General features: G+C 41.4%; 1 protein-coding gene across 1 annotated transcript in view; it reads left to right on the top strand.

Annotated features, from left to right (window-relative positions):
- Window positions 1-25,150, top strand: part of Atrn (attractin) — a gene marked incomplete at its 5' end in the record, with an annotated part of 127,140 nt that extends 101,990 nt beyond the window's left edge. Inside the window, 5 exon segments of the mRNA XM_027420879.2 lie at window positions 16,251-16,312; window positions 16,643-16,721; window positions 18,975-19,082; window positions 21,200-21,314; window positions 24,831-25,150. Of these exon segments, the coding sequence (XP_027276680.1) occupies window positions 16,251-16,312; window positions 16,643-16,721; window positions 18,975-19,082; window positions 21,200-21,314; window positions 24,831-24,955 (489 nt within the window).
- Window positions 25,151-26,431: the final 1,281 nt, after the last annotated feature.

The following is a 26,431-nucleotide window of genomic DNA, read 5'->3' as shown; positions in this document are numbered from 1 at the left end:
CCAAATAAAATATAGGTTAAACAAGGCCCAGTGTGATGGTGCACACCTTAAATCTCAGAATTTTGGGAGGCAGAGGCAGGCGGATCTCTGTGAGTTCAGGGCTAGCTAGGGCTACATTGTGAAAGACCATTTCAGAGAGAAAGAAAGAAACAAGTCTAGCCATTAGCTGGGCTGGTGGGACAGTGGGAAAAGTGCTTGCATCACATTTACACACAAAATTTTTATTATGAGCTGATAATTATTATAATTATCAGCTGCACGATGAGCACATTGGGCTAATTATTCTCTGATTTTTTTCCCAGATTTTTTAAATTTAAATTAGAAACAAGCTTGTTGTGCATATCAATCTCAGTTCCCTCTCCCTCCTCTCCTCCTCCCCTGCTCCCCAGGGAGGGTTAGCCATTCCTTGGGGATCTTCAAAGTCTGTCATATCATTTGGAGCAGGATCTAGGCCCTACTCCGTATGTCTAGGCTGAGAGAGTATCCCTCTATGTGGAGAGGACTTCTAAAGTCCATTGGTACACTAGGGACAAATACTGATCCCCTGCCAGAGGCCTCATGGATTGCCCAGGCCTCCTAACTGATGCCCACATTCAGGGGGTCTGGGGGTCCTATGCTGGTTTCCCAGCTATTAGACTGGTGTCCATGAGCTCCCCCTTGCTCAGGTCAGCTGTTTCTGTGGGTTTCTCCAGCCTGGTCTTAACCCCTTTGCTCATCACCCCTCCCTCTCTGCAACAGGATTCCAGGAGTTAGGCTCAGTGTATAGCTGTGAATCTCTGCTTCTGTTTCCATCAGCTACTGGATGAAGGCTCTAGGATGGCATATAAGGCAGTCATCAATCTCATCATCAGGGGAGGGCATTTAAGGTAGCCTCTCCACTATTGCTTAGATTGTTAGTTGGGTTCATCCTTGTAGATCTCTGGACGTTTCCCTAGTGCCAGATTTCTCTTTAAACCTATAATGGCTCCCTTTATTATGGTATCTCTTTTCTTGCTCTCCTCTATTCTTCCCCCAACTCAACCTTCCTGTTTCCTTGTATACTCCTCTCCCCTCCTCTTCTCCCCTTCTCTTTCTCCTAACTCCCTCTCCCCTGTCTAGCTAGAACTGTTGGCCTCTGCCACCAGGCCTGGTAATTCTTTTTTTTTTTTTTTAAATAAATGGCATTTGTTTTTTATTTTTTTATTTTTTTGGTTTTTCGAGACAGGGTTTCTCTATGGGTTTGGAAGCTGTCCTGGAACTAGCTCTTGTAGACCAGGCTGGAGATCCACCTGCCTCTGCCTCCCGAGTGCTGGGATTAAAGGCGTGTGCCACCAATGCCCAGCAATAAATGGCATTTTTAAAAGAAGATGTTTTTATTTCCTATATATGAGTGTTATTCCTGCATGTATGTATTTGGACCAGATGCATGCAGAGGCCAGAAGAGCTTGTCAGATCCTTTGAACTGGAGTTATATTACAGATGGTTGACTATGAGTTGCCATCTGGGTGCTGGGAATTGAATTTGGGTCCTTTAGAAGAGCAGCAGTGCTCTTAACTGTGTCTCCGAGACATCTCTCCAACCCCAAGGCCATACTCTGACACTTTAACCAAGTGTATATAATTATGTGATAAGACACCATGACCAAGGCAACATATAGAAGAAAGCATTTATTTGGTCCTCACAGTTTCAGAGGGTTAAAGCCCAAAACCATCATGGCAGAAAGCATGGCAACAGACAAGCAGGAATAGCCCTAGAACAGTAACTGAGAGTTCACATCTTGAGAAACAACCATGAGGCAGAGGTAACTGGAAATGTTGTTTTTGCTTTTGAAACCTTCGAGCCCACCCTCACTGACACACTTCCTTTAACAAGGCCATACCTCCTAATCATTACAAATACTTCTACCAAGGATTCAAACATAGGCCCTATAGGGGTCATTCTCATTGAAACCACTGCATCCCACCCCTATGCTCCATAGGCTGTAGCCATATCATAGTCCACCTTCGAAAGTTCCCACAGTCTTTTACTCTCACCACCATTTAAAACTCCAGAGTCTTTTCTGAGACTCAAGACAATCTCTTTTTGTCTTTAAATTTATTTTTCATTTTACTTACCAACCCCAATTCCCCCTCCCTCCCATCCTCCTTCCCCTCTTCCTAGCCTCCATCCACTCATCAGAGGAGGTAAGGCCCTCCTTGGCGAGTCAGCAAAGTCTGGCATACCAAGTTGAGGCAGGACCAAGCCTCTCCCCCTTTATCAAGACTGAGCAAGGTATCTCATCATAGGGAATAAGCTCCAAAAAGCCAGTTCATGCCCCTCGTGCCACTGCCTGGGTCCTCCTCAACAGATCAAATCACATAATGGTCACCCACATTCAGAGGGTCTAGCTTGGTTCCATGTAGGTTCCCCCGCTGTCAGTTAATAGTCCATGAGCCCCCACTAGCTCGGGTCAGCTGTCTCTGTGATGATCTTGACCCCCTCTTGTCCATATGATCCCTTCTCCCTTTCTTCAGCTGAACTCCACAAGCTCAGCCCAGCACTTGGCTGTGGGTCACTGCATCTGCTTCCATCAGTTACTGGATATAGATTCTGTGATGGCAATTAGAGTAGTCACTAATCTTATTAAAGGGGAAGACCCATTCATACATCCTCTTAGCTGGAGTCATCTTTGTAGATTCCTGAAAATTTCTCTAACATTAGGTTTCTCCCTAACCCCATAATGGTTCCCTCTGTAAAGATATCTTTGTCATTGCTCTCCTCTTCCCCTCCCCCAACTTGGTCTTTTTGATCCTTCATGTTCCCGTCCCCCAACTCCTCTCCTTTCTACTCTCCTTCCCAGTTTATCCAGGAGATCTTAACTATTTTCCTTTCCTGGGGCCCTCCATGTGTGCCCCCCTTAGGGTCTGTTGTTTAAATGTACCACATTGTCTTTATCCATTCTTCAGTTGATGGGCATCTAGGTTGTTTTCAGGTTCTGGCTATTACAAATAATGCTGATGTGACCATAAGTAGAACAAATGTCCTTGTAGTATGATTGTGCATCCATTGGGTCTGTGCCCAAGAGTGGTATTGCTGGGTCTTAAGGTAGGTTGATTACTAATTTGTGAGAAACTGTCAAGGCAATCTCTTTACTATAACCTTTTATAAAGGCAAAAAAAACCAGAACACGTATTTCCAACATACATTGCCACAGGAGAATATATCTTCATTCCAAAAGGGAGGGATTGGAACATAGTGAGGAAAGACTGGACCAAAGCAAGACCAAAACCTAACAGGGCAAACTCTTTCCTTTATTGATGTACAAACCACAGCTCTCATCTTAAAGGGAATAAAATATAGTTTATTCTGGAGCTATTTTGAGTGACCATGCTCCAGAAACACAGATTTAAGTTACTCCAAATGCCATGTTTCAACATGGAAACAGTTTCATGGGGGAGGCGATGTTACAGTTTTACAGAACAAAGAAGATCATAAATAAAGTTTAAAATACATTGGTGGATATATCAGAGAGGTGAGTACAATAAAGTGGAGGGAATCTATTCTGTAGTTCCAAGATGCTATTGATGACATTAGCTCTTAGCCTGGTGGAAACTAGTGTTCTGCTAAGTTAATAGCTTCTAAGAGATTTTTTTTTTTATATATTATCACGAGGTGTTCAAATACAGAGTAGGACAGGACATGGCTTTTCCAGAAGGCTAGAACTAGACCTAGATAATTAATCTTTGAACCTACAAAATCCCAGTCTCTCCACAGTGATGTGGGATGCCCTTCAGTATGCTGTGAATATGTGTTGCTTTTATTGGTTAATGAATACTATTTTGGACTATGACAGGGCAGAATATAGCTAGTCAGGAAATCCAAACAGAAACAGAAAGAAAGAAGGCAGAGTCAGGGAGATGCCATGTAGTCACGGAAGGGATAAGATGCCAGAGTATTACTGGTAAGCCAGAGTCATGTGGTGATATACAGATTAGTAAATGTGGGTTAATGTAATTGTAAGAGCTAGTAATATGCCTGAGTCATTGGTCAAACAATTATAATTAATATTAAGCCTCTGCCTGCTTATTCAGGAACTGGTGACCTGTAGAGAAACCTCCAACTACACTATAGTACTGAGATTCCAGTCTGCCAGTCTCTACAGACACAGATTCCTTCCAGGAGTTTTTGGTTTTGATTTTTTTGTTCACAGCCAAAACCAACTTCTTCTCAAGAATTTTCATTCACATCTTCCAGCTTTGCTGACAGCAACACACTTCTCTCTCTTGTACTGGTTCCATTCCTTGTCTGCAGCTCTCCTAAGCAGATGTCTTATGGATTTGGCATCTCCAACATCTTGGGAATCTCCAACACAATCCAGGCTTCACTTTCACAGTTTCACACAGTGGCTTTGGTTGCTTTTAGGAGCAGGAAATTCCTCGGGACTTTTCTTTTTACAACTTGGAAGCTTAGCTAAGCAGTGTCTTGCCCTTAGGGTACCCCTCCTTCCATTCCATGTTGAAACTGGCCTTTCTTTAGTCTTCACATCTATTTCAGCACAAACCATGGCTCCATGGTATTAAATTTTATGGTGCTGTTTTTCTCCTTAAATTGTACATTTTGTATTTCTTTTTACACCACTATACTTTTTAAAATTCTAGATCAGCATAAGAGTGATTACCATGTGGCAGTCTTGAAATCTCCTCTAGCAAGACAATTTATTATTTTCCAACTTAGCCTCAAATAAATTCTCAGTACAGGAACAAAAGGTACCCACATTCATTCCCAAACTGTTATAAGAATGCTGTCTAGTCCAATTGGTAATATTGCTCTCCTCTGAAACATTTTGTGCCTTGTGGCTATCAGCACTGCTCTATTCCAAGATCCTATGATGATGGCACATTTAACTGCTTTTCTACTCCAGCGTCCCAAAATCCTTCACATTCACCAAAAAGCAGCATGGTCAGCTGTGTCTCAGCAATAGCCCACTTCCTGGTACCAGATTCTGTATTGGTTACTTTTCTCTTGCTGTGATAAACATCATAACCAAGGGAGCTTATGAAAGAAAGCATTTATTAGGACTCACTAGGTTCCAAAGGGTTATAATCAATAACTGTCATGGCAGGAAGTATGGCAACAGGCAGTTAGGCATCATGATGAATAGCTGAGAGCTCATATCATTATCTGAAGCATTTATCTCATTATTCTTTATCAATAAAAACTTGGGAGTCAGATATGGGGTAAGAACCTGAATGATCAGAGAAGTAGTGGAGAAGCCACCAGTGAGACCTTCTTCATCCCCTCCTTGATTTAAAAAGGCTGATTTAAAAACCCCCTCTAAGCCCTGCCCAACTACTCCTGTGTCTCTCTACCCTCAGTTTTCCAAAACTTCTGGATAATTTTGCTCAGCTAGTAGCTGATTTGCCCTCTGATTCACAGAAAATTTTATTGGAAGTCTTGGGAACATCAGAATATGATCAAAATACCGCACAGTATTTCCAACCTTTGTGTCTAAATAAAAAAGGGAAGGTTTTAACTCTGACACATAAAAAACTATATACAGTAAGAACAATTAGCAAATAAGAATTACAGTCACAATGTCCAGTCCATTTGCATTTGTCAAATTCAGAGAAAATGCTATATTATCTATCCTATCCTGGTGAGTCCAGTATTTTGTATCTAATTTGTTTTCTATCCTAACTTGTATTACCAACCCAGAACTATTTTTTAGACCTCAAAACATTTTTTAGAGAAACAATTTAAGCTTTTATGTTTCTCAACCGTATACACTTTCTATCTCTTTTGTGAGTTTCTTTTCTGAATTTGGTAACAAGGAAAACTGTAAAACTGTAAATATCTAGTCTTCAATATCCATCAGAGACCAAGAACAATAAAATATTACTTGAGTAAACAGGAAGTATAGAGCAAACAACTTCCAAAACTATAGAAATGTTGGAAATAGCTGGCTGCCTGGACAGTCACCCAAGGTTTCTCTGTAACGTTATGGCATCCATCTTTAGCCTGCAGACCCAGAATATCTGACAAGACATTTCTGTGAAGCAGGAATTTTGAAGAACTGTCCTACCTTGTCTTGGCAAGTTTGGTATACACTTTACTGTGTGCCCTGCTTGTCCAACTCCTACAGCATACTGCCAGCATTCAAGGAAAGGACAGTTTCTTTGCCCAGTTGCTAGTTTTGGCCACAAAGAAAGCAAACTCCATATGGATGTTCTGCAATGCCCATCATCCTTTTTTGAAGTGGATTGGTGCTGCCAGGAACAGACATGTCTCATCATGAGAAGCCTTATGTTATTAAAACATCTTAAATGTCATCTTTTGTAGGTCTCTTGGGAATGTGGGCATTGTGTTCTCTAGATTGCTTCCTGTTGTCTGGGGGTGGGTAACAGCATCTCTAGTGGACCCTGAGAAAATTGAGATAATGGTCCAGTCCTGGGAGAGCCAGCTGTATCATTTGTTGACAGTCTCTGTGTAATGGGAAAGAGCTGATCTGAAGTCCTAGATGGTGCATGAGGCTAGACCGTATCACCTAGCCTCCTTGAAATTGTCCTGAGCAGTTTTGTAGTCCAAAGCTGATATTTGGGTGGTGTTTGTCAGCTTAGTGACATTACCATAATCCAGCTGGAATCAGTTTTAAATGTCATATTCAGCAGATCTTAGGTTAAAGGACCACAATTCATTAATTACATCCAGAGTACACAAACTTAATTCCTAGTTACCTGATAGAGACTCAAGCCTGAAATCATGTACAAGAAGCTAGATGAGGTCTTAGAATTAGTTAGTTAGAACTCTATCTGACCTTAACTGTCATGACAGAAAGTTTAAATATGTATATATTATAAATTTTGAGATAATATGTATACTTTAAGAAAGTTTTAAAGAGTCAAAATGAAACCGAAGGATTATGAGATTAGTGGCAATAGAAAATAGAAAAGTCCCTTAATTTTGGTCTTTCTTCTGTCCCATACCAGGTGGCTCTTCTGACAGGAAACAGAGATTTTTGGATTATCCTTTAACAAGCATGCTTGGATTTAGAGAAGGAGAGAGCCATGCTCCAACTCCAAAGCCAGCTTTAATTTTTAATTTAACTGGGACTACAAAAAGACCCTTTGCCTTATATGTCTAAAGAACAGCAGAAACAAACATTTGGGAAGATTTATTACATTTTTATCCTGTTGGAAATTTGCTGTACCATTAGGCCAATTTACTATTTTTCTTGGGACTTGTTCTCTGGATGATTCGTCCTTTTTCTTCAGATGTTTTGTTTGTCCAGTGATCTTCAGGTTCCTTAGTTGGATGTCTTCATTCTGGAAAGACAAAAACAAAACCCTGCCCCAACCCTGACTTTTGTGAGGTTCCCTTTTTGGCAAGTTATGTCTGATCAAATGAAAAGCATTTGTTTATCTTATGAATTAGTGTAGATTGAATGGCCATGCTGTTTGATGTACTATTACCTCTTCTAATCAAGAGGTCTCTCCTGTTTGAATCTGATCTTTATCAATTTTGATGGTATCTATAGGTTTTCTTCTCTTGTCGAAACAAAAGCAAAACCTCTTCCCAAATGTAACACATATCCTTGTTTCCATTCTGAGGTCAACACATCTTTGAAGTATACTGGCTGATTTATTTCAGCAGTTTTTTCTATTATCCAATGTCTCTCCATAGCTGTCTTTTCTTTAAAAATTTAAAGTTAATAAAGCATTGTGTAATCTATTTCTGGGGAGTCTTTATTACCCCGTCTGTTTATTAAGAATATCTTTTAGAGTGCGATTAGATCTTTCTATAATTGCTTGCCCGATAGGGTTGTGTGGTATACTTGTGCTTTATGTTGTAATATGCAAAAACTGTTTCATTTTACTAGAGACATATGCTGGAGCAATGTCAGTCTTAATTTATACAGGTATCCCCATAATGGCCAGAACTTCTAATAAATGTGTAATTATAGGATCAGCCCTTTTGGAACTTAAAGCAGTTGCCCATTGAAATCCTGAATATGTAGCCGTGGTATGGTGAACATATCATTTTTCAAGGTCTGCAAAAGGAAACACATCCATTTGCCAAATTTCATTTCTTGAATACTCTTTGGGTTACTTCCTACAGATAGTGGAGTTTGGTGTTCCAAAGAACAAGTAGGACATTTCCCTATAATTTCCTTGGCTTGTTGTCAGATAATACAAAAATCTTTCTTCAAATTCTTGCTATTAAGATGGTGGGTTTTTTTCTGTTTTTTTTTTTTTTTTTTTTTTTTTTTTTTTTTTTTTTAATGAAATTCTGAGGCTTCTAGTACATTTCTTACCAATAACCCTAACCCTATCCCTAATCCTAACCTTAACCCTAACCAATACCAATTTTTGGGGTGGGGGGGCGGGGCATTTCAAGGCAGGGCTTCTCTGTGGCTTTGGAGGCTGTCCTAGAACTAGCTCTTGTAGACCAGGCTGGTCTCAAATTCACAGATTCACAGAGGTCCACCTGCCTCTGCCTCCCGAGTGCTGGGATTAAAGGCGTGTGCCACCACCACCTGGCAATAGCTGATCAGTTTTATCATTACCTTGTGCTAAAGAGGCTGGTAGGCCCATATGGGATCTGATATATGTTATATACAAGCGATGATTTCTATTTCTGATTATTTCTTATAACTAAATATCAAAGTTAATTCCCCATCATCTGGAATGAGTTCAGCAGTTTCAATATGTAAAACAACTCTGCAGATTGAGAGTCAGTAACTATATTAGGTGGTTCTGGAAAATCTAATAATACCATGAAAATAATTCTGACTTTTGAACTAATCATAAGGGCTTTGAGACTCTTTATTCAAATTTCCTGGTTTATAACCTGCCTTTCTTGATTTGTTTGCATCAGTATAGAATGTAAGGGCTGCAGAAATGATGCTCCCTGTCAGGCAATGTGAGGAAGGATACGGTTAGTTCTTTTTATAAACTGAATTCTCTTGCTTTTGAGATATTTGTTGTTAATCTCTCCCAAAAAATTACTGCAATCTCTTTGCCACTATTCATTTTCTGCCCATAAAGAGGAAATTTCAGCATTAGTAGAAAGTACTACAATTTCTGCTGGGTCTGTTCCTCCTAATTGATGAAGTCTCAATTTTCATTTTAGAATCAACTCAGAAACCTTTTCTACATAGGTATTTAATTTTTAACTGTTTGTGTGGTTTTAAAAATCCATTCTAATGTATTAAATTAAATTAAAATTCTGCATTAAAATTCCTCTGGGGGAATGTGTAGAAGGTAAAATGACCAGAATACAGTCAAGCTCTGGATCTAAATGATCCACATGTGCATCCTGTAATTTCTTTTCTACCAAATCCAATTTTCTCTCAGCATCAGTTGATAATTTTCTTTGACTTTTTAAGTCCTTATCACCTTGTAAGGTTTGAAACAAATTACTTAGTTCTTGAGTTGTCGATCCAATTGTGGGCCATAGCCAGTTAATGTCTGCCAGCAAAGCTGAGACCTATGGGTGAATTCAGTCCTCTACTACTGGCTTCCAGCCTTATAATGTTCAGAATTCTGCTGCAAGATCAGCATGGTCATCCCAAGACTCTGAATGGCATCCATGCTGACTAGGCTCTCTCTAGACCCTAGTAGATATTTGGGAGGGCTTGGGAAGATTCTAGAGTATGTGGGTGTTGGTCCAGGAAGGCTCTCAGCCTTGGTGGAACTGCCCCAGAAGCTGTAGGAACGGTGTGCAGAAAGTCAACCAGGTACATGTACCATGGGATCTTCTCCCATTCACAGGCATCTCCCTGAAGCTGGAAGGGTTCACCTCTCAGTGCAACTAGCTTCTGTTTGCTTGTTCGAGTAATGGTCTTGGTGGGGAATATAAGGGCAAGTTCGAGGTTCTTTCTAATTTCTCTTCAAATTTAGATTGCCCTTTCCCCAGTCATAAATGTCTACTCATTGTTTTAGTACTTTGTATAGTACATAGTAAATACAAAGTGCACATTTTTAAAAAGAAAAGAGAGCATCTGTGGCCATTGACATAAATGCCTGTCTTTATTCTTATGGTGATACTTATTCCACGACTGATGAGAAATTAATTCACAGCATGTTTTAATAGAGAGACTATTTCTCTTATCCCAAGAATATGGATGGGGAGAGACCACTAATCTTCAGGCACTGGCTGCTTGTCTTAAAGCCCTGGGCTCTCACCCTCTGGAGAACAGCCATCCTCACTAGTGTGTTACAAGCTTGGACACAGAATAATCACAGGGGCTTTAAGCCTTCACTCTTTGTTCCAGCTCCTAGTCTCCAGGCATGAGCCCTAGCTTTTGGTTTGCTTCAGAGTAGGGCCTTTCCTCTACCACATCTTCCCAGCTCATTGCCTACCCTCCCAAGCTTCTGTTTCCTAATGAAGGGTTTTGTTTTCAGTGCAGTGCCTTACTGCTATAGACATTGTTCAGGAAAGGTGCAGTAAGGGGATCATTTCCTGATGTCTGATTTCTGAGGCCTGTGGACAGCAACATCAGAACCTCCTGGAGGACTTTAGCATTGGGCATAGGATTCAGGCCTAGAGTAAATAGGGGAGGAGCAGCTGTGTTGGGCCATGAAAAATAAGTACTGGCTGCAGGAAAGCAGGGTCACTCTGGTTGACTCTGTAGTATTGGGGGCAGTGGTGCAATCACTTACAAACACTTGTTTAAATGAGGGACAGACTTGGTGTTCCAGAATTGCAGATCTGTATCTTAACCCAAGCCTGGGGCTTGCCAAGTTTCTTAGCATCTATCTGCTCATCCAGAGGGCTCCCAGGATAAATATTTCTTAATGAAACATTTGATGGAAGTGAGTTGGAATCAGGTTGTAGAAATGTAGAGGCATGAATTTTAGATTTCTGGGACCTTGTGTACATAGCTACCTTCTGTTGAATAGGAAATGTGATTGTGTTTTTAAATTTTTTGTCAGGGTGTGTGTGTGTGTGTGTGTGTGTGTGTGTGTGTGTGTGTGTGTGTCTGTACAGAAGAAGGGTGTATATGTACACATGTATACTTGTGCAGGCCACGGGTCTATTTCAGGTGCCATTCATTCCTCGGGAACCATCCACCTTATTTTTTTTAAGACAGTCTCTCTCTGGGCCTTGGAGCTTGATGCTTTGGCTAGACTGGATGGTCAACAAACCCCAGGGATCCTCATGTCTCTACCTCCTCAGCTCTGGGGTTACTATGCCACCATCTCAGCTTTCTGTGGGTTCTGGGGATCATATGTAGGCACTGGATCCTGGAACTGAAGTTACAGTTGTGAGCTTTCATGTGTGCGCTGGAAATTGAACCCAAGTCCTCTGCAGGAAGTGCTCTTAACCTTTGAGCCATCTCTCCAGCCACAGAAAGTTGTTCTTAAAAAGTCAAATCTAAGCCATGTATAGTGGTGGTGCACACCTTCAAATCCTAGCACTTGGGAGGCAGAAGCAGGTGAATCTCTGTTCAATCAAGGCCAGTCTAGTCTACATAGTGAGAAAACAAAACAAAACCCAAAATCTGTTCACCTTGCATTTCTGAGTTTAAGTGATAGAGAAAAGATGCAAACTCAGATTCCATGCCTCAAAATACCTTATGGCTTCTATGATAACGTTGGAACCTGATTTATTTATGGAACGTGTGTGGAATTGAGTGATCTTCAGCACCACAGATGAAAGGGTGGGGCAGATAAATTTAGGAAAACAAGATGCTATTCGTTGACTCCTGTTTTACCTTCATCACAGTGGCTGCGCTTTAAACTATAACAGCCTGGCTACTAAGGCAGTAGCCTGAGGGTAATTCTGTCTCCCAGGCAGTGGCTCTGTTGCTGCCTAAACATAGCTTTGACTAAATCTGTATCATCCCACTAAAACTGGAGATTCAAAAGCTAGGGTGAAAACCTGCAAGCTCAGAGAGTTAGAATAGCAACTAACTTTCTGTCTTTGCTGGTGTCCCCAAAAGCCTCTCTCCTTCTACACTGTCCCAACTAATTAATTAACACAAATGGAACACATCTTTTTTTCCTCCTTTTTTAAAATTTAAATTAGAAACAAACTTCTTTTACATGTCAATCCCAGTTCCTCTCCCTCCCCTACTCTCCTGCCCCCTCCCACTCCCCATCTCAACCTATTTCTGCTCCCAAGGAGAGTGAGGCCTTCCTTGGGGATCTTCAAAGTCAGTCATATCATTTGGAGCAGGGCCCCCGACCCTCCCCCGTATGTCTAGGCTGAGAGAGTTTCCCTCTATGTGGAGAGGGCTCCCAAAGTCCATTTGTATACAGGAGTAAATACTGATCCACTACCAGTGGCCCCATAGATGGCCCAGACTTCCAAATTTGCCTCCTCGTTCAGGAGGTCTGGAACAGTCCTATGCTGGTTTCCCAGCTATCAGTCTGGGGTCCATGAGCTCCCCCTTGTTCAGGTCAGCTGTTTCTGTGGGTTTCATCAGCCTGGTCTTGACCCCTTGCCTGTAATCTTTGCCTAGTTAAACAAATATGCCACAACATTTACCTCTTTTGTCTGTATACAGTAAGAACAGTTATCAAGTCAGAATTACCAAAAAAAAAAAATTACATTTACAATTTCTGCTCCCAGGGAAATTGCATTTGGAATATTGGGAGAAATCACTCTAGTATCTATCCTATCTTGATGAGTCTAAAGCTTTGTGTCTAACTTACCATCTATTATTACTAAGGAAAACTGTAATATAACTATCTCCTCTTCAAGTTCATCAAAGACCTCAGAAGGATATAATATTACCTGAGTAAAAAGAAAGTGCAGTGCAAGCCACTTCCTATAAAGTATAGCCACTTCCAAAACTATAGAAATGACAGAGACATCTGGCTGCCTGGACAGTCACCCAAGGTTCCTCTGAAATGTTGAGGCATCCATCTTCAGCCTATAGGCTTAGAATATCTGGCATACTTTTCTATGAAGCAGTAATTTTGAAGGACTGTCCCACCTTGGTTTGGCAAAGTTCAGCAGTCATTTTCTTTTGTGTCCTGCATGTCCAGTTTGGATGGTATACTGTTAGCAGTTGAGGCAAGGGCAGTATCTTGCCCAAATGGCTAGCTTTGCCACATTGAAAGCAAACACAATATGGAGATTCTTTTAATGCCATCATCCTTTATGAAGTCACTGCTCCTGGTGCTGCCAGAGGAGACATGTCTCACTGTCATGAAAAGCCCTATGTTAGCAACACATTTTAAATGCCATATTATGTGGGTCTTTGAAGTGTTCAAAGATCATTTATCTAAAATATATCTCTGTATGATCTTGAAAACAAACCTAACATAACTACAAATTTGATTGTTATAGATGATTAACCACTAACCTGTATTTAATTATACATTACATTTTTTTGCTGTCCCTGCTTTTTTTTTTAAGACTTTTATTTATTTATGATGTATACAGTCTTCTGCCCGAATGCCAGCAGAGGGCACCAGATCTCTTTCAGGGAGGTTGTGAGCCACCATGTGGTTGCCGGGAATTGAACTCAGGACCTCTGGAAGAATAGTCAGTGCTCTTAACCGCTGAGCCATCTCTCCAGCACTATACATTACATTTTTAAATGAGCTGTATAAGCACAATACCCCAAACGAGTAGAAACATACATGCAATATAACAAAAATAACTTTAAATCCATACCAATGTAAAATAATTGAGGTCTTTTTATCCTATATTCCTATATCCCTCCAAATAATGACAAACATCCATAACCCACCAAATAACCAAAAACCACTCCCTACCTCTTGGGAATGTGGGTGTTGTGATCCCTAGATTGCTTTCTGTCGTCTGAGGGCAATAGCATCTTTAGAGAACCCTGAGAAAACTCAGATAATGGCCAAGGCCTGGAAAACTAGTTATAACATTTGTTGTCCAGATTCAGAACAGTTCCCGTGCAGAGGGATTAGTATATACATTACCTGTTTTGTAGTTTTTCTTGGTTTATTTCCTTATGTCTGTAGCCAAGGTTTTCAGGAGGGCTTTCCTGACCACATCTGATCTCAATTATCCTTGAAGGAATCCACAGCCTTTCATTTTCTGTGGAAACAAAAGGAGAACCTCTTCTCCAACGTAATACATTTTAAAATTCATTTTAAAGTTAAGACATCCCTAAAGCATCTAGACTGGTTTAATTCAGCAGTCCCTTTTACAATCCCATGTCTTTCAGCAGCTATCAACATTCAAAAAATTCAAAGTCAACACAACACCATACAGGATCCAGACTCTCTGTGTATTTCCAATCTTTACGTGGCTTTTTCCCTTTATATTACTTTATTCTCTCCTTAAAGACTTTATTATTTTTAAAACCATACTTTTTTCTATGACTGTCTGTGCCCATTTTCTTTTCTTTCCTAAGCCTATGCCCATTTTCAAACACACTGTAACCTGTCTAGAGACTTTTTCCAATCTGGACCTGTCTTTACTGTGTGTCTCTAGCCTTTTCTGACTGAATGAGCCAAACCCTAAACTGCTAAGTGACTTTGCACTGGCACTGGCTCCACCCTGCTTGGGTCCGTGAGAACCAAACTTGACACCACAAGAGCCTGGCCACCGAGAGCTGAGTCTAACTAGGAGCTTCATGCAACTGCTCCAGCTCTAGGAAGCTGGTACCCACACTGTGTCAGGCGATTAACTTAGCCTGATGCTCAAGTGCTTACTGTATGGCAGAACCTCTTAAAGGAGCCATATCCATTTTTTGTTGTTTATTTTGTTCCACAGTTTTCTTAGGCCCTATATAGAAATTCGAGCCTCACATTGGACACCAAATGTAGCAGGCTTTCTTTTGGGCCACTAACCAGTTCCCAAATCATGATTCGGAGACTTTATTAGTTATGAATGTGCGGCCTTATCTTAATGCTTGTCCCACTAGCTCTGATAACTTATTTTAACCTGTTTCTCTTTATCTACGTTTTATCTTGGGACTTTTTACCTTTCTTTCATTCTGTATATCTTACTCTGTTTCTGGCTGGCTTTCAGCTGCTTCTCTCCCTCATTCTCTTTCTCTTCTACAAATTATCTCTGCCCACCAGCCCCAACTACCCCTCTACTGCCTACCTATTGGCCGTTCAGCTTTTTATTATAATAATGTAATGCCTTAGGCAGGCAAGGTAAAAAAAAAAACCAGCAACACATCTTTACATAATTAAACAAATTCAGCATAAAGAAAAGTAACACATCTTTGTCTAGTTTAACAAATATTCCACAACAGTTGACCTTATCTTTTTTTTTCTAGTTTTGTCTAAGTTGTTATTATTTTATATTCATGTGTATTTCAAATGTGTGTGTTGGAGAGACAGACCACTGGATCACGGTTCTCCACCATGGGTTCCATTTTACCTGCTGAGCCAACTACCTTGGTGTTTCAGTTTTGCGATTTTTTTCTTATTTAACTATCTTTTGAAACAGTTGCCATCTGCTTATAACTGTTTCATAGACAAACACTGAACACATCTATTCTGAAATCTAAAACTAATGCTTTTAAAGTTTCAGGTTTGCCAGGCAGGCATGATGATGTGAGCCTATAATTTCAGCACTGGGAGGCTTGAGGCAGAATTGTGAACTCAAGGGCACTCTGAGCTTTTGAGATCCCATCTCAAATTAAATGATATGGATTTCAAGTTTCTAGACTAGGGATGTTCAGTTACTGAAAAAGTCTAGGCAAGTATCTCAAAAGAATTCTGAAATCTGGAACTCACTAGTCCCAAGCATTTTGTTTTGTTTTGTTTTGTTTTGTTTTGTTTTTAAGATAGGTCCCTGCTGTGTAACCCTAGCTAACCTTGAACTCACAGAGATATACCTGTCTCTGCCTCTTGGTTGCTAGGATTAAAAGCATGTGCCACCACTGCCTGGCACTCCCAAACATTTTAGATAAAGGATCTTAGCTGTACCATTATCTTCCCAATAAGGGCTCTGGTCCTGTGAAGCCAGTGACATCAGGACAGTAGTAGGTGTTAGTGTGTGATGATAAGGTTGCAGTTTCCATATTTAATCAATTCTGAAATACACAATGGATATACCAATACAGCCAGTGGTTTAGAAAGCATTATGCCATAGTTTAATTTGCATTTTTTCTTCCCCATGAAATAATGTTGCCTCTTTTGGTCCCTAGTATTGAAATACACTAGGAATTTTTTGTATTCTTGGTACTAGCACCTGTTAATTTATAGTAAAGTTACTAAATTAGAGATGATAATCTTTTGGTTTCATGTTGTAGTCTGTAGCTGAGACCATTTTGTTAAAAAGCAACAGAGGCTGAGTCAGTGGTACCATTTTGTAGCCTGTGTAACTGCTGTTTTCTGCCACAGATTGCCTTCTCCCAGCACAGCAATTTTATGGACCTGGTACAGTTCTTCGTGACTTTCTTCAGGTAATTCCTCTCATACTAACTGTACTTATTCCTTTGAAACAGCCCCTTAATTCCAGCTTAGTTTGTACATATTCCTGCAATGCTGCATATACTCACAATAGTGTAAATTTAATCTGATCTGATAAAGCATCTGTGATGTAACTGCTAAATGAATGGAAGGGCATTGTGTGTGTGTGTGTGTGTGTGTGTGTGTGTGTGTGTGTGTGTGTGTGTGTGTGTAATCTGACTGTCTGTATGGGGAACAGTTTGGAGTTGGGATGTTGAGTATTGTTCCTGTAGAGTCAGGCGTGGCAGTGTGGAGCTGATCCACAATGTGCTCTTTCCTTGCAGCTGTTTCCTCTCTCTGCTCCTGGTGGCTGCAGTGGTTTGGAAGATCAAGCAGAGCTGTTGGGCATCCAGGAGGAGGGAGGTAAGCCCATGAAGATAAAAATGACAAATCGCTTTTCCCTGTTTAGTGGTTACTGATTCGCATGTGAGAAGCATGTTCTTCATCTGCATTGTATGTCCTGCTGTATGCCATCAGTAGTTTTCAGTTACTATTGCATGAAATGTCATCCTGCCACAGCCACAAACCATTGCTTGATTTAACAGTCTTCTAAGAGATTTTCATAAGAATATGAGTGAAGGGGCAGGTTCACCTCAGTGATAGAGCACTTGCCTAGCATGAACCTGAGGCCCTTGGTTCTAGCCGGCATCATTCATTAAGATTAAATACTAGAGTTGGCACCAACAGAAACATTACCTAGACATTTGAGCACCTCTAAATCCCAGGCACTGTTGAAGGTGGTTTTACTTAGACTAGCTACTCTAATCTTCATCTCAACTCTATGAGATAAGTATTGCCACCAGGCTCAGGGAGGTCAGGTAACTTACCCATTACCACATAGATACTGAAAGCCTTCTGCCTTCACAGCCCATGTTCCTAAGCACAGTTTCCACGTGTTCCAGACTATACACTTACGAATCTCATGTTCTGCAGACTGAATGAACTAGGTAACCCACAGGAGACTGTCTGCTAAAAGTAAGAGCAGGAAAGCAGTTTTGTTACTGTTGGAAAGAAAACAAAATTATTTTCATGAGTTAATGAGACAGTATAGTAGAAACTTGTCTGTTTACAAAATAACACTTTAAGTATATGAAAGTAAATGGATAATACAGAAAGTTACAATCAATTGGAAAATATTTGCACTATCATTAGGGAGAATACTAGAAGATGAGCACCATCTCAAGAAAGTTTTTTAAAAATATGCTTAGCTTGTGTTCAAGCGGCTAATATACTTATCATTTACCCTTGATTTGGAGTTTCACTGTATCTCTGAACCTGACCATTCTAAATATATAAGGTCAGTCATGATTTGATCCCAGTCAGGATGCTGTTTTACATTCTGACTGCATCCCAAGCCCTGCTTACCTCCTGTACTCTTGGCAAAGGTTATAGAATGGAAGTTACAGTAGGGTAGCAGCTGTTGTCCTGTCACCCTGCACCTAGAGTATCAGAGAAGCCAGACTAGGTTTGCTGTATGTTCACAGAGTAAATGGAGATTCTTTCCAGGTTCAGAAAGAGATGTGCTCAGAAGATTAGATCATCAGTCAGGCCTTTAATAACTAACGCTAGGAGGCTGGGATAGTTATTTAGCTGTAACTCACAGAACAAAGAAAATTTCTTATATTTATGGACATTATAAGGGAAGAGTCAGCAGATTAATGAAGGTATTAGGATATAAGACATAGCTGGTCCCCTCCATGAGCAGCCCCTAAGATTTAACAGTAAGAATCTATTGCTGGGTTTTAAGAAAAAATTTAACATAAAAATTCTCTTCTAGAACAGAACATCTATGTAGCCTCAGAACCCTGCCTCCTAGAAGTTGGTTTGAAGCAAGGTCAATTTGTCTTCCATGGCATAACCTCATAAGTTCTCTCATATTATTGGTGATATAGGGATGCCCACATTCCATATTTTAGGTGTATGCTGTAGTATCTGACCCAACACAAAAACACATTTCAAGCCATTTGTGGTTGAGTGAGGTAGGAGTATAAGAAGTTCAAGGCCATCCAGTGAGTTGGAGGCCAGTCTGGGCTATACACAAAGCACATTTAAAGAGAAAATGGAAGCCTTGATACTTTGAACTATCCTAACATATCCACCCCACCCTCAATCCAGAGCCCCACTTGTTCCAGTCTGTGATTCCACATCTGTGTTTTCATCTTGCACCTTTCTCAGGGGAGAGTAGTCTCACGTCCTATCTGCTGTGTAATGGGACATACCTCTTTTTTACTGTTGCCATTGCTCTGGGAATGGCTGGTTCATATTTTAACACAAAGCAAGCCAGACTGACTTTAGTAACAGAAATATGAAGAGGTAAGTTTCTGTCCTTTTATACATTCAACCAGCAGGCACCATACATTATAGCTACCATGCTTTGATCTTATATCTCTTTCTTACTGGTAAGGACTTTTTATAAAAATACAATAGTGTTATCACATCTAACAGAACTTAACTCTGTGCTACGTGGTGCCTAGTTATGTCCAGTTTTCCCTAGCTGTCATAATGCTTTGCATCTGATCAGTTTGAATCAGGGAGAATGAAGCATCTGTAATAACTAGTATTCACTAATAAAATCTCAGTACTCAACATATTAATGCATACTATATTATTCATTAGCAACTTCTTCGGGAGATGCAGCAGATGGCCAGCCGCCCCTTTGCTTCCGTAAATGTTGCCTTGGAAACAGATGAAGAGCCTCCTGATCTTATTGGGGGAAGTATAAAGGTGAGAAGTGGTTTAAAAGTCCATGTAACAGCTTTTCAAAAATCAGGCCTGAGTCTGGCAAACCAGAGAGAGCAAGTGCTCTGATGCCTTGCTCCTTGTTTCATTCTTTCTCTAACAGTCAGCTAAAACACCATAGTTGTGAGGTACTCTTGCTCTCATTTTCCAGTTGTTGGATCATGTCATCAGTCAGTCATGTTCAGGAGATTTTAACATGTAAATCATGCTTGTTATTCTTTAGTGTTCTGCGGCATAATACTTAAAAGTTATTATTTGAAAATATCTAAATTGGGCTAGGAGTAGTGGCACACATCATTAATCCCAGCACTTAGAAGGCAAAGACAGGAAGATTTTTGTGAGTTTCAGAACAGCCAGTGCTTCAGAGTGAGAGCCCATCTTAAAGCAGGTCGGTGGAGCAGCACAATTTACTATTAATTACTCCCCACCCCTACGCACACTTTGGGTTTGGTTTTGTTGTTGTTGTTTGGTTTGGGGTTTTTTGTTTTGTTTGTTTGATTTCAAGACAAGATCTTGCTATGTAGCTCTGACTGTCCTGGGACTCACTGTGTAGACTAAGCTGGCCTTGAATTTAGAGATCCCTCAGCCTCATGAGTGCTGGGATTAAAGGAGTGTGCCACCACACCCAGCAAACCCCAGTTTTGTTTTGTTTTTTAAGCCACTTACAGGGCTGAGGAAATGGCTTAGTGGATAAAATGATTGCCACATAAATATGAGGAATGGAGTTCAGAGCCCCAGAACTCAAGTTAAAGCCAGACAGGTATGGTGACAGTACTTAGGAGGCAGAGACAGGATTCCCAGGGCAAGCTGGCTGGCTAGACTACCTGAAATTGGCAAACTTCAGGTTTAGCAAGAAATCCTGCCTCAGTAGTTAAACTGAAGAACAACTAAGGAAGACCTCTGTTCACACATGTGCATGAATTCCTGCACATGCATGCACACACACTATACATCACAACGTTTAGAGGTTGGAATCTTTGTGCACTGTTGGTAAACTATAAAATGATGTAGCCACTAGAAAGTGGTAGACTGGGCATGGTGGTGCATACCTGTAATTCCAGCACTTGGAGTGCAGATGCAGGAGAATCACCATAAATTCAAGACCAGCCTGGGCTACCAAACAAGATTTTGTCTCAAGAAAACAAAAACAACACAAAAATGTAATATGGGGGGATTATTTTTATGCCAGTGTTCATGACAGCACTTTCATAATTGCCATAAAAGAAAAGCAATCAAGTACCTGTCAGGTGGGTGCATGGACAAGCAAAGTGTAATGTATTGCTACTAGAAATGATTTATCCTTTAAAAGGAAGGAAAGTCTATTATATGTTACAACATGGATAAACCTTAAGAGATTGTGTTAAGTGAAAGACATTGTGTCTTTCTAATCAAATATATTTAGACTAATCAAATATATTTAGACAAAATAAAATAGTAACTGCCAGAAACTTGGAAGAGTAGACCAAGGAGCGGTTGTTTAATAAGTAGTGCAGAATTTCAGTTTTCCAGTTTTGCAACATTAAAAACAGTCTAGAGATGGAGAAAGTAGCTAAAACACACTTCTATTTTATTTATTTTTTCATTATAAAGGGTTGATCAGGTAGCATGCATGAAGTCCCTAGATAGGTTCAACAGAGAGAGAATGAATCTCATTAGTAATAACAAAGCCATCTCTCGAGCCTGTAAAATTCTTTTTAAAAAATAAAGTCTGCAACAGAAAATGAATAAATTTTTGAGAGCCAAAGCATTCAATAAGTGGATGAGGAATCCATTTGATGGCTGTCTACCTTTCACAAGCTCTCAAACCCAACAGGCTATGAAAGGGTGAAAGATGCCAGGATAAGCTTGAATCTAAAACAAACAACGTGTCCTTAACATCAAGATCTGTTTGTGCCAAGTGTGCAGGACTATCCGACATATCATCAGACACACCTGCCAACCCAGCCACCTAGAGAGAGCCCACTGGCATGGGCCCTTCCCTGGCACTCATGTGACTCTTTGGAACAGTGCTATGGAAATCATAGCCAAAATTGTTGACCTTATAATAGCCTGACTCTGAAGTGTGGGGTCAGTGAAGGTACTTCTTTGTTTTCTTCCTCCAGACTGTTCCCAAGCCCATTGCCCTGGAGCCCTGCTTTGGTAACAAAGCTGCAGTCCTCTCTGTATTCGTGAGGCTCCCTCGAGGACTGGGTGGAATCCCTCCTCCTGGTCAGTCAGGTGAGTAGATGGTGGCAGTGACAAATCCTGGTCTGTGAAGGAGCTACACCTCAGACATTTCTTCCTGGCAAATAATATGGATGTGGGGTACTGCACAGTAGTGCTGTCTCCGGCACAGAGCTTTGGTAGGATAATTCCATAGTCCCTAAACTGTGTTCTGAGCACTCTGTCCTGGGGTGGAAGTCCAGTACCCTTCTCACAATGCATAGCCTCCTCATGCTTCAGATCACACTTCCTTCTGCACCCACTATTTCTGATCCCTTGGCTCTATTGCTCCCTGGCTTTAAATCAAAAACAAAACCCTTGTTTTTACCTTTAGGCTTTCTCCTCCTTCATATGCTCTTAATCCTCTCTATGACCCTGGCTTTTGGCTATGTCCTCAAACTTTGGTTGCCCAAGTAGATATTTCTGGCCATGGTCCACATCTTGCTTGAGGTCTTGCTATGCAGCCCAAGCTGGACTAGAACTCATTACATAGCCCAGGATGCCCTCAAACTAATAGTCATCCTCCTGCCTCAGTCTCCTGAGTACTATCCACCATGCCCAGGTTTTTACTGTTTTAAATATGAGGCATAAAGAAGTATTATAACAACATAAAGGATATTTTTGAAAATTATAGTTCTACTGGGCTAATACAGACCAATTTTCATTCTTTTTCCCAGCTCTATCAATTTAATTTAAATAATTATATAGGCTTTGGGACTGGGGGAAACCTGGACTGTTTTCAACCACACTTTATAGCCTAAGGATGAGTTTCAACTCTGACCATCCTGCCTCCACCTCCCCAGTGCTGGGCTGTACCACCACTCCTGGTTTGTGAGGCACTGAGGATCAAAGGCAGAGCCTCATGCAGGCCAGACAAACACTCTATTAACCAAGCTACACCCACAGCTAGATATACATTTTTATTACAAATAGTTATTCTTCAGCATTTTTTCCTAAAATAGCATCTCTACAGGAAACAGGTACCAGTGGTGATTTGGGGCAGTATTTCTCCCTATTTGGAAGGAGAAATTATATACTTTTACTATAAATTTTTACTATTACATATATTACTATATATTTTTACTATATACTTTGGGATTTTTCTTCCATTTTGGATGTTGCTGAGGATCAAACCTAAATCTACCATTTATTCCTTTTTCATTATAATCATTTACAACCTTGTCTTAAAGCTGGAGGCAGAGATAGGAAGATTGCTACTTAGTAAGGTCTAGACCAGTCAGGGCTACAAAGTAGGACCCTGTCCCAAAAGAAAAGTACTTACTTTTAACCCCAAGGCAGTATGGAATGCAGTTTTGGAGTATCTTGATTATGAAGTTTTGCATAGAAATGCTTCAAGCAATGTGAACATTTTTAGACCACATTCAATTACAGTGGTGCTAAGGGCTCAGGATTGCCTTGGCCAGAAAAACCTTGAATTTAGTAGGGAAGTATACTTTTATCTTTGTCCAGACCTGAACTCCATGCCCCCTTCATGAACCCTCCAGTTCCCTGGAAGAATAGAAAGAATTGATGGTGCCCTCAAAAGGCAAGCCTTAGGTAAGATGAGGTCAGGTCTCCATCTTCCCTTGGCATCCTCAGGCATTGAGTCCCTAATTTATTCTTACTGAGAACAGTCACTCTGCAATCTGGCAGTCTGGGCAGTGTCTCTTCTACCACCCAGCTCAGCAAACATTGGTAGGTGCTTCGTAAAGGCAAGGTCTTTGGTGGGCATAGAGGTGTAACAGGCCTGTAGCCTTTCTTACCTCCTTTACCTAATGCTTCCACCCTCTGGAAACCCTCATGGAGCCCTACTTACTTTTTGAAACCCACCCCATCAGGAGGGTTATCCATGCCAATCCTGCCATACTTTCTCTTTATGAGTAGCACAAGTTAGCTCCAGACTTAATCCTCTTGCCTCAGTCTCTTCAGTGCTGGGGGATTGTAGACATGTGTCATCATGCCAAACCCCTATTCCTGTTACCTTTTATCATCTTTTCTGGGGATCCACTCCAGGGCCTGGTACATGCTGAGCAAGTACTCTATCGCTGCCCAGCTCTTCTTTTTAGTGGTACTTTCCTGTGTAATCCCAGAACACCTGGATGTGCCTTTGCCCTAACACTTGTCACTAGTGTGGCTTTCTCACTGTGTAGCAGACACTTGTTCCTGCTTCCTCCTCCCATTACAGGTCCAGTAGAGTAAGTGGATTAGCAGACTTACTCCTCTGCTCATTAAAGCAGCTTTGTTGGGGTGCTGAATGTGGGCTAGCTACTTCTTCCAGTGTTAGAATTCCAACTTCTCTACCATCTTAGTTAAGGTTTCTATTGCTGTGAAAGACACCATGACCACAGAAACTCTTAACAAAGAAAAACATTTAAGTTGGGGTGGCTCCCTTTCAGTTCAGAGGTTCAGTCCCTTATCATCATGTTGAGACATGCGGCATGCAGGCAGACACGGTGCTAGAGAAGTAGCTGAGAGTCCTATATCTTGTAGGCAACAGGAAGTGGTCTGAGACGATGGGCGGTATCTTGAGCATATATAAGCCCTCACAGCCCACCTCCACAGTGACAGGCTTCTTTGAACAGACCACACCTACTCCAACAAGGCCACACCTCCTAATAGTGCCACTCCCTTTGGTGGGCATTTTTTTTCAAATCATCACACCTGGAATGCTGATTTCCCTGCCAAATGCCAGGTTTTATTGTGTCAGTGCAAAAAGGACAATCCAGTAGAGGCACCAGGAGTGTTTGTGAGAGTAAATGGTAAGATTCTGGTCATTGCTGTGTTCTCTGAAGCATACTTCACTATTTGACTCCAAACACAAGCTGTGTGATGTTCTTACCTTCGCTCCATTTCACACATAGGGAAACTGCCACTTGGAAGGTTAAAGAACCCAGACCAGGACACTGTATTTGAGCACCACCCATGGCAGATATAAGACAAATCATGCTGAATGGTGAGGAGGCTCAGCCCATAAAGGCACTCACCTCCAGGCCTCACAAGCCAGAGCTAGAGCCCCAGAATTCACAAGGTGGAAGGAGAGACCCAACTTCTGAAGATTGTCCTCTACTTCACATGTACAGCATGGTTCACACACACACACACAGAGACAGAGAGAGAGAGAGAGAGAGAGAGAGAGAGAGAGAGAGAGAGAGAGAGAGAGAGAGAGAGAGAGGGAGGGAGAGAAAAGCTTGTGCTGAGCCAGTGATACAGGATGAGTCACGTGTCACTGTGAAATAGTGTTGTTTTCCTTGCCACCCTCTGGAAGCAGGCAGGAGACACAATCACATCCACAGTGTGGCTGCATTTGCGTTCACCACTTCTACCCTGAGGCAGAGCACACTGCTTCTGTGACCTGCTGTGAAAGTGGAAGAGAGCTAAAACCATTAGCTAGATGGAAAAGGGAAGATGGGATAGAAGGACTCATGGATACCTTTCTTTATCCTTCACCATGAAAATGTAAAAGGAAATTTGAAAATATTTTTTGAGTAAGATCCTTCATAACATGTGCCCCCTCTTGTGGGTTCTTCCAAGGTCTTGCTGTGGCCAGTGCCCTGGTGGACATTTCTCAGCAGATGCCAATAGTATACAAAGAGAAGTCAGGAGCGGTAAGAAACCGGAAGCAGCAGCCCCCTGCACAGCCTGGAACCTGCATCTGACCCGGGGCCAGGGACTCTCCCTCACAGAGGGCATGTGGCCCAGCAAGCTGTCCCAGGAGAGGCAGGTGCAGGCAGGAAGCAGGTGCAGAGCAGAAGACTGGAAACCCTGAAGCATCCACCTCACGTGCATGATCATACAAGCTGTTTTGATGGTTCATCCCTCTGTGTCCAGCATCTAACCTGTTACTTTTGCATAGGAATAATTTAATTACAAGTCCAGGAACGAGCTGCTCTACTCATGGGTGGAGGAGACCAGCGTAGAACTGATGAGAGCTGCCAGTGATGCTGAGGTCCCTTGTGGAAACTCCTCTTGGGAGTCTCAACTGCAAAAGTGATGAGCTCTTTCTGAAGCTCTCCAGCATGGTCTTTCGACACTCCTCAGATGAATTGTTCTCATCTGAAGCCTGCTGTCTTTTTACAAGATGTGCTTTTACTCTCTTCCAGGAAGTAGCTATTTTCTAGCTGAGAATTAATAATGCTCCGTCTCTTTGGAAGTCATATCAAAGTATAATCGATGGGGGCCTTGTTTTGTTTTGTTTTTTTAAGAGACAGGGTCTCACTGTGTAGCCCTATCTGGCCTGGAACTCACTATGTAGATCAGGCTGGACTGAACTCACAGAGATACACCTGCCTCTGCCTCCCAAGTGCTGGGATAAAAAGGGTACACCACCAGGCCCAGCAAAGGGGGCTGTTTTAAATGTTAAGGTCAATTGTGTTAGAATGTAAACAAATGTAATAGATAATTCTCTATAGCAACTTGAATAGTTTAATTTTAATCCATTCTTTCCTTCTCTTTCTCTCACTCTGTATTACACACACCACACACACACACACACACACACACACACACACACACACACACACACTAAGTGCCTAGACTTTAAGTAGATCTAGCAATTGGGAAGTTAAGAAGCCTAAGTTTTTACATGATTATATTCCTACATTCTTGTAAAATTTAAGTAACTACCATTGCAATTTGTTGTTTTTCTAAAGTCTAATTTGCAGCCAGCAAAGAATTATCATCCCAAGAAACATTTAATAGGGTCTAGCAATAGGGACTGTATGATCGCCAGCCCCAGCCCAGTGTCACTCTAAGTCTGATGCTTGGTCAACCATCTGGGTTCCTCTGCTAAGGCACCACAGAAATGTACTCCCTCATGTCATGTGCCTCTTTGAGCAGAAAAGAGCACTTAGTATGGGACACTTGACTTTGTCTTCCTGCAGCCTGCTCTCTCTGAGCCTGTGGGTCATTTCCAGGTTGGATGGAGTAAACACTAGAAGAGGGATGATGCCTTGCACTAGGGCAGCATCTGCTCAAAACCTGAAAAGGGGCCTGGTTCCATCTCTCCCAAGTGGGGGTTGGCCCAGCCTCCTCCCAGACCCAGCTGGTGGCCGTGGGGAGGTAGTGAATGCTAACGCGAAAAGCACATGGAGCGAATGGGAGGGATGAGACCCTTTTCCAGTCAGAAAGTGACC

The sequence above is a fragment of the Cricetulus griseus genome, chromosome 6 (genome assembly GCF_003668045.3).
Source record: "Cricetulus griseus strain 17A/GY chromosome 6, alternate assembly CriGri-PICRH-1.0, whole genome shotgun sequence".
NCBI lineage: Eukaryota > Metazoa > Chordata > Mammalia > Rodentia > Cricetidae > Cricetulus > Cricetulus griseus.
This window is presented reverse-complemented; position numbering and strand designations above follow the sequence as displayed.